The sequence below is a fragment of the Semicossyphus pulcher genome, unplaced genomic scaffold, assembly GCF_022749685.1.
Source record: "Semicossyphus pulcher isolate SPU_LCO1_2020_fin unplaced genomic scaffold, fSemPul1.0.p SCAF_12, whole genome shotgun sequence".
In the NCBI taxonomy this organism is placed as follows: Eukaryota; Metazoa; Chordata; class Actinopteri; order Labriformes; family Labridae; genus Semicossyphus; species Semicossyphus pulcher.
Genome location: NW_027211626.1, coordinates 101,763 through 110,000, shown reverse-complemented (window position 1 = coordinate 110,000; position 8,238 = coordinate 101,763). Strand labels below are relative to the sequence as shown.

Genomic DNA, 8,238 nt, shown 5'->3' with positions numbered 1-8,238 from the left:
AATGTGTTAAAGAAGGGAACGAGGGAGTCTGGCCAAGACAGGAGAATAAAAAGGTTTCACATTAAAGACAAAACAACAGATTATAACAAAGTACAAGGATGAGTTAGAGCATAACACACATAATGGTGTCATCTGCATTAAAATGAAACATTGCAGCATATGCTATTGATATAAATTATAAATATAATAGGACCGATGATGGAGCCTTGTGGGACACCCTCTTGTATCTTTAAAACTACAAGTTTAATCAATGAAGTAGTTTTCAAAACCATTGAACAGTTTTTGAAGACAACCCCATGTTAGTCAACCTTGAAGGCCTTAGATTAGTCAATGTAAAAGTAGCTTAGCTTTTGTTTTTCTGTGCCTTGTCTGGATTATTACATTTCTTAATTTGTGATTGGAAAATTCTATTTAAATAATCCTGATTTGTGTCCTTTTATAAATGTTAAACCAAATTTGCAGAACGTTTATGTGTCTTACATTTCAGATCCGACTTCTCCAACAAAAACAAACTCTCTGCCCGGGTATGGAAGGAACGGGCTGCATCGGGTGAGAGATCACTCATTATTTCTGATGATTATGTTACAAAAATACACTAAATATAGATACATGACAATTGGAAATAAAGTAAATAATGTTTGATGCATTACAAATTAAAAATAGCAGAAACACAAATTCTGTTTATGTTTTAAACACATTAATTATGGATTTAACAAGTCAAGTCAAATGTATTTGTATAGCAGTTTTAAAACATCGTGAGCTGACCAAAGTGCTTCACAGACAGGAGCAAATAACATAGTGTAGAAAGACATAACAAATGATAAGTTATTGATAACAATTATAAATATGATAGGACCCAGGATGGAGCCTTGTGGGACACCCTTTTGTATATTTAAAACTACAAGCCATCAACTTGGACAGGTTTTTTCAAGTTTAAGTTTTCAAAAACATTTAACAAAATGCCTATCTTTATAATGTGTTGTGTATTGTGTTGTGTGTGTTCCCGCAGCCCCAGTCTACAGATTTCACTCAGTACAACAGCTACGGTGACATGTGTGGAGGAGGCAGAGGTGAGAGCTGCTACCAGGAAAAATCTTGAGTACATAGATGGACATGCTTTTTGAAGTATTTGCATAATGATTGACACAGTAGATGGTCAGGGACAGCAGAGTTGTAGAAAGTTGTAGCCTGGCAGGGGATTTGACAGCAACACCATTAACTGTGAGTCTCATTTTCTGTCCCATGTTGTCCTGCAGAGTTTCAGGTATGTCTCTCATCTGCTTTTTCACATGGCATGCCTCCTCACCTTGCATCATATATTTGCTTGCTCGTGGGTTGCAAGAAACACCTTGACCTGAATGCACTTCGCCCACTCCTGCTACACGCTTGCATCACTGTTGGATTAAAGTCAACTACAGGGCACGTAGTGCACTGATTTCAGATGCTCGAACATGCACTGCCCAGTAGTTGAACCAGTGTTCTGTAAATGCAATGTACAACCATCGCCTCATGTCGTGTTCTGTGTGTTGTTTACCAGTGTTATGACTCAAGCTAAATGTCACATTTTAATATATTCACCATAGAAAACAACAAAGACATTCAGAGAACATGTAAACCACTGCCCATTCTGAATCCTCAAGAAGATACTGAACAGTATCCAAGCTACCCGCTCCATCCAGTGAATACTGAGCCCACTGTCATTAGTGGACATATTCATTACCATTAACCCTGCAGTCCCCTTCCACTATATTACATTTGTGTATGTTCTATTCTTTAGCACATTAAGGATGGCCGTGCAGCACTTGCAAGGATGGACAGGGGAGTATCTATGCCTAATATGTTGGAACCAAAAGCAAGTATCTTCTTCTTTTTGTACTGATGACAACATTAAGATCTACACTGAAATATGTCAAAAAATATACACTGTTCAATTATTTAAGTGCATTTTAGCTTCTAAACACACTTAGAACCTACTTTAGAGATAGTCCGACCTTTGTAATTTGACCATAAAAAAGAGAGAGCAGCCTGAAAGAGAAACAAAATAATTAGCATGTTGTGTTCAGCCTCTTAGCGTGGGGACATCGGTGGAAGAAATAGGGAATGAAAAGAGCTTTTTACTGGAGGTGAAAGACTCACATTAGCTGGCTTCCTGAGTTAGCATGCTGCTTCAGGAGCTGCCGAGTCACTGTAGCGCTTAGCATGCCGGCTTCTCCATGCTCATCTGCACATAGCTTTGACTTAAAGTGGCTGGATACTGTATGCAGCATACAGTGGAGAATCCAACGCCCAGACTCATCCACACAACTCATATCACTATATACTGCCCAGTATATAAGAGACTGTACATTACTGTGTGGATATGAGTTGGTCAGAGGCCTCAGAGAACTTCTAGTTGCTTATTATTGAGCATTTCAGCTAAATTAACGACCATCATTTGCCAGTTTGTTCGTGTACGATGGGATCAGTTATTTAGACGTAGAAGCACCTCAGTTTTCCAGGACAATCATTCCCATGTGGATTTACTCGGCCTACATTACTGGTGTTAGTTCTATTTTTAGTTTGCATTAAATTACTCTAAAAATACAGCCTGTTACATAACTGTTTCATGTTTTTGCCCTTACCTAATCTGCACGTTTTTACACCGAACAAAGTGTGCACCATAGCACCCTGCATTTCCCCAACGACCTAATCAGCTCTCACTCCCAGTGAGCCTCCTGTCACAGTCCTGTTCTCCCACCCAGTGTGCTCTCTGTCACAGACCTACAACAATATCCAAATTTAATAGTTTTGTTTGATAGAAATGGTTTGAAAGTTTAACTCCAGCTTGTAGGTTTGACCTGTGCACTGACGCGTGTCTCCTTCTGAAGGTGTACCCCTATGAAATGCTCATGATAACCAGTAGAGGGAGAGCTAAACTGCCCAGGGATGTGGACAGAACCAGACTGGAGGTATCAGATTCCACCTGACTGTCCCCAATTGATACTGGATTTCTCTACTTTGTGTAAATAACATGTTACACAAATATAATTGTTGCAAGGAATGTGCAGTATCCATTGCTTCTTGTCATTTTTGCAGTGACCCTTTTTATGGCTTTGGTGCTAACCACAAACACCCCCTCCCTCCCTCCCTCCTTTGTTTTCTCCACCTTTGTTCTCAATTCTAGCGCCACTTAGCACCTGAAACGTTCTTTGACATCTTTGGAATGGAGATCCAGGAGTTTGACAGGCTTCCCCTGTGGAAACGCAACGACATGAAAAAGAAGGCCAAGCTCTTCTAGCACTCAGAGCAGCATGCACATACTGTACATTCATCCAGATAGCACACAACAACTGTACTCTAGATGTAGGTTTTGGTTTATTTCCTTTTCTTCTGGACTTTTCTTTTATCCTGGAATAATGGAGGAAGCTGTGACATGGACTCTTTTTGCTCTGACGCTTCCTGAGACTGTGAGCTGAATGATTTTTCCAGTTAGACCTGCACAGAAAACATGAATGGGAATCTCTTCCATGTTCAAAAATGACAAAGAATGAATGATAAATAGGGTCATGTTGTTTGGTTTGACTGCGCTTGTTTTACTTCTTTCTTTGCTTTGGGTGGAACTGCTTTCCTTTCCTTCTTGCTTGTTTCTTCCTACTATTTGTTGCTGATGATTCCTGTGGAACTTTGTAAGTACATTAGAACCTCATGGCGCCATTATGAAATGTCCATGCTCGTAGCTTGAACATGTGTCGGCTTTCCTTCGCTTGGGCTGAAACTGTTTTAGTCCAAAGTTTGCAAGAATCGGCTCAGTGAGTCTGTGAATTAAAAAAAGGGAAAGCAGTCAGCTGACCCATCAACTGTTTTACAGATCTACATGGAAATGAATCAACCAAGCACCTACACCTCATCAGTGTCCTCCCCGCCGACTGTACGCTCAAACATTCATGTGACCCCGACTTAAAGAAAGCGTCTCTCTTCTCAGGCTCTCATACACACGGCCACACTCTCCCTTTATGTATTGGAAGTACAAATCTTACTATATTTTAATGCCGTATCCAACAGACAGAAACAAACAGATAGATCAAACATTAAGTTAAGAAGCAAACTGTATTTGAAAGAACTGTTTTATAACTGAAACCCACACTGCCATTTGTTGTATTGAAATCTAAGCCAATAAAGCTTTAAATCACCATGAACCATCTGATCCTCGGCTAGACCAAAGGTACCCCGCCTCTTTCTGCTCTCTGTTCTCTTCTTTGCATTTCATTATAAACACACTGGTTCGTTCTGTGACACAGGCTGACAGGAAGTTCACTTTAAACTGTTCATCTGCCAGAAGTCTAAAACTACATGACAGAGTTAATGTCATGTGATTTCAATATGATTCATCTAAAAACAAATGTGATATCAGGATACGTCATGCAGGAGCCCCAGACATTATGATATGAAACATTATTATGAATGTAAAAACAGATCTGAGATCTTTTATATGATAAAAACATCATCTGTGTGTATTATAGTGCAGAGTAAAAGCCTTTATTGACACGTGTGGAAAGTATGAACCCAAAATGGCCGAAACAAATATATACCCCTGCAAAAAATGTTAAATTAGCTGCAAGAAGAAAGACTGACCCAAAGGGTGATCTTTATTTAAGTTAGCAACAACATGCTGTAAAATTATAACGATGTAAAATAAATGATATGTTACATATCATCCTAAAATGTTCACACTCACAATGAGAGTTTCCTTGACAGTTTCAGGGATTATTTTCTCCTCGGGTTTAGCTCAAAGCTAAAGCTACGTTTCTGCTTTGCAACAGAGAAAAAATAAAATACTAGAAATATATTTTTTAAGCAACAGTGCAGCGTCCTCAGGTAATTCCACCCTTGATGTATTCTCTATAATGCATGATGTTAAAATGACTGTTAGATGTAAAATGAATTCTTTAGTTTTGTAACGATGTTTGAATAAAATGTACACACAGATCAGAACAGTGACATAGTGAGGGTCCGATAGGTAAATGGGTTGGACAACAGTCTGCTTCGGTAGCAACGTTGGAACAACCAATCAGACTGTATGTTGACATTTTTCACCACAAACACTGATTGATTTGGGCTCCTGTGAGAAGCCTTTAACTCTAACACACAGTATAACTTCATCTTCAGAGAAATGAGCTGTAGAGACCCAAACTGTTTTTTGTACCAGGCTGTAAACATGTTTATTTCTGCTGTAAAGTTTAACATGGGGCTCTATGGGGACTGACTCACTGCTGGAGGCAGCCTCAAGTGGACACCAGAGGAACTGCAGGGTTTGGTGCTTAAACATTGGCTTCATTTCTCAGTCCTGGAAGATGGTTCACAGTATCACAGATTAACCTTTGGCCTTTTGTGCCCTCATTGATGGAGGACAGTGCATAGCGTTAGAAACAGGGGAGAGAATGGGGGATGATGCTGCAAAGGGCCGAGGGTGGGAGTCGAACCCGGGGCCGCTGTATAGAGGACTGTATGCTCTGCACATGGGCCGCCAGTTTAACCGCCAATAGGTTGCCAGTTGTGTCATGGCAGGACAGGACATCAGTGGGCTCCTTTTCAGCTTGATTAAAAGACAGAAACAAACAGGAAACTGTCCTGTTTCAACGTACAGTCTCAAAATACAGACAGGATTAAATGGGAGACAAGATGGTTGTTGCTGAATGTTGTGCTGAATGTGTGTGCAACCTCTCCTACAGGAGACATTAGCAAAGCACCACGAGTCTCTAAAGAAGCAAAGGGAAGCTGTGAAATACAGACTGAGAAAGCTGGCAGCGCGTCAGTCAGAGATCACAGTAAGTTCAGACTATAAAATACTGACAGCTCATTAAATCTTTCTACTTTTATAGTGATGTTAGATTTTTAAATTTCATCAGTTACCTCCAGCAAAAACACTCAGTCTGCATTAAACCTTTAATCAGGCCGTTGAATAAACTGACTGATGCTTCTGCCCGACTCAGAGAAAGTCCTCAGTGATCCGGGAGAGCATCGTGCAGAAGTATCAGGAGATCCAGGCGGTGCTGGACCAGGACCTGAGGCTCACCCTGTCCCACCTGGAGATGGAGGAGCGGGCTGCTGTCTCTGCTCTGGACGGGCTGATGGAGAGGAACTGTTCTCTCATCCAGGAGATCGAGCAGGACCTGGCAAGACTCACTGTGGCCCTGGACCAGACCGACACAGAGCCGGACACCATGGTGATTCAACTCGACATTTACCCTCCTGTGCATCTACGGCACGCTCTTCTTTTTTAGAAGGGCCAGTGCCAAGGAGCCGGACATATACCTGTCCTATGTCACACCTGTAAACATACCAGTTCAACCTGCAAACACTGCAACCTTTCATCTTAAAAGTAGTTTGTCTTTAATGTCTCATTCGGTAACAGCTTTTTATAAATCCAGTCTAATGAAATCCTTTGCAGAACCACACATGACAATGAATGGGGAAACTGGCCTTTAATGAAGTCATGATCCCCTGAAAAACTAAGTAAACACCAACAACATCTTTTATTAGCTCTGCAGGGCTGTGTCGCTGTTTTAGATTATTTTATTTTTACATATTTTTGATGCTCCTTTCACGTGTGTGTCTTTTTAAATGATTAAAGGGCCAGGTGAGGTTGTTGAAGTGCTACAAAGTTAATATGTTTTGTGTACAGGAACTAGACATGTTACAACATAAAATATTTGCTCTGCAAGTTTAATCTTGATTTTTCTGCTTTTCCTCAGTCTTCCTTTTCGTACCCCGAGCAGCAGGACATGGAGACGGCGGACAGGTAAGGCTGCGTCTGGTTCTGCTCCAGGTGTCTGCCTGTGGAAGGAAGTCTTTCTGTCTCATGGTGGATTCATGTTGGGTGTCCTGTCTCCCTCCTGCAGAGTTGTGGATCTGTTGAACAGGACGGACCCGAGCAGTGTGAACCTGGACGAAGCGAAAGCTGAACAGATCCTGAACCTCACCAACAACATGCTGCTGCTCGTCTGCTCTCAGACGCCGATCATCAAGAAGCTCATGCAGAGCTGTCAGTGCACACATCATCTCTATGGTTTATATAACCACAGCTTCACCTCTTTAATGTTTCTGATCAAATGTGTTCACATGTGTCTCAGATTCCAGTGAGGTGAGTCTGGATCCGGATTCGGCCCACCCAAAGCTGATCATCTCGCCCCGAGGTGACAGCGCCACCTACACCGACACCTGGCAGCCGCTCCCTGACCTCCCTGCCCGCTTCGACACCACCCTCAACGTCATCAGCTCGCAGGGCTTCAGCTTCGGCCGCCATTACTGGGAGATCGATGTGACTGGGAAGACCTACTGGGAGCTGGGTGTCACCTACCCCACCATCCCCCGTAAAGGCCCCACTGAGGCCTGCTGGCTGGGGCGGGGGGACGAGTCCTGGTGTGTGGAGTTCTTTGATGGGGAGTACACCGCCTGGCACGGAGGGGTTCCACATCAGCTGCCTTTCACTAAGCGCGTCTGCAGGGTGGGGGTTCTGTGCAGCTTCCCTGCAGGACTGGTGACGTTTCTGGAGGCAGAAAACATGATGCAGCTGTTCTGCTTCTGTGCCGGAACCTTCTCTGACCGCCTCCACTTGGCCCTGTGTCCCGGTCATGACCACAACGGCACCAACGCTGAACCCATTACACTGTGTCACGCAGCTTCTCCTACCAGCGATGTCGGATCAGAATCTCTGCAGAAAAGCTTTTAAAAACCTACCGAGGCACTACTTTCTAACGACGCACTCATCAGAAAGGTTTAGACCATGGTGTGGGTGAACGATTCTCATTGGCTGCAGGGTGTCAGGTCATTCCTGGTAATGGACACTTTCTTCAGGTGAAGCTGTCTAACTATGGGGACATTTTTTAACCTGTTTAATGAATGGAAACTTTGATGACTTGGACACACCTGAAGAGAAAAACTGAACCGAAAAGGTGGAAAATCAACTTTATATTTTAATAATAAGTATCAGCAATCATTTCAATGATCAATTATTCTCAGTGGTTTCTCACTTTATTGTCCAAAGTTAAACAAATAATAAAAGATTTTAATTAAAGGAACTTTGGACCAAATGCTCAGCAAACTTTCCGTCGTGGGTCCAGGATGGGTTCCTCCTGATGAAACATTAAATCATTTATAAAGCATTAATAATAAACACTTTTTAATAACCGGCCGTGTTAGAAAGTGGTACGCTGGCTGAAGCTGAATTCCTCTTTGAAATATGAGACGACATAAAGGCAC

General features: G+C 42.3%; 2 protein-coding genes across 5 annotated transcripts in view; both read left to right on the top strand.

Annotated features, from left to right (window-relative positions):
- Positions 1-4,244, top strand: part of ablim1a (actin binding LIM protein 1a) — a 42,457-nt gene extending 38,213 nt beyond the window's left edge. For 2 of the 4 annotated variants that reach the window (XM_069658169.1, XM_069658170.1), the window contains 6 exons: positions 488-549; positions 1,010-1,070; positions 1,257-1,264; positions 1,778-1,852; positions 2,868-2,948; positions 3,164-4,244. In XM_069658169.1, coding sequence (XP_069514270.1) covers positions 488-549; positions 1,010-1,070; positions 1,257-1,264; positions 1,778-1,852; positions 2,868-2,948; positions 3,164-3,277 — 401 coding nt within the window. In that variant the 3' untranslated portion in view covers positions 3,278-4,244. The remainder of the gene's footprint in view (positions 1-487; positions 550-1,009; positions 1,071-1,256; positions 1,265-1,777; positions 1,853-2,867; positions 2,949-3,163) is intronic. The other 2 variants (XR_011307817.1, XR_011307816.1) reach the window with 1 other exon arrangement.
- Positions 4,245-4,852: 608 nt separating this feature from the next.
- LOC138588220 (probable E3 ubiquitin-protein ligase TRIML1) lies at positions 4,853-7,712 on the top strand. Its single transcript, XM_069658177.1, has 5 exons — positions 4,853-5,804; positions 5,970-6,203; positions 6,732-6,778; positions 6,879-7,021; positions 7,110-7,712. The coding sequence occupies exons 1-5, from the start codon at positions 5,685-5,687 to the stop codon at positions 7,706-7,708; spliced, it is 1,143 nt and encodes a 380-aa protein (XP_069514278.1). The 5' UTR covers positions 4,853-5,684; the 3' UTR covers positions 7,709-7,712.
- Positions 7,713-8,238: the final 526 nt, after the last annotated feature.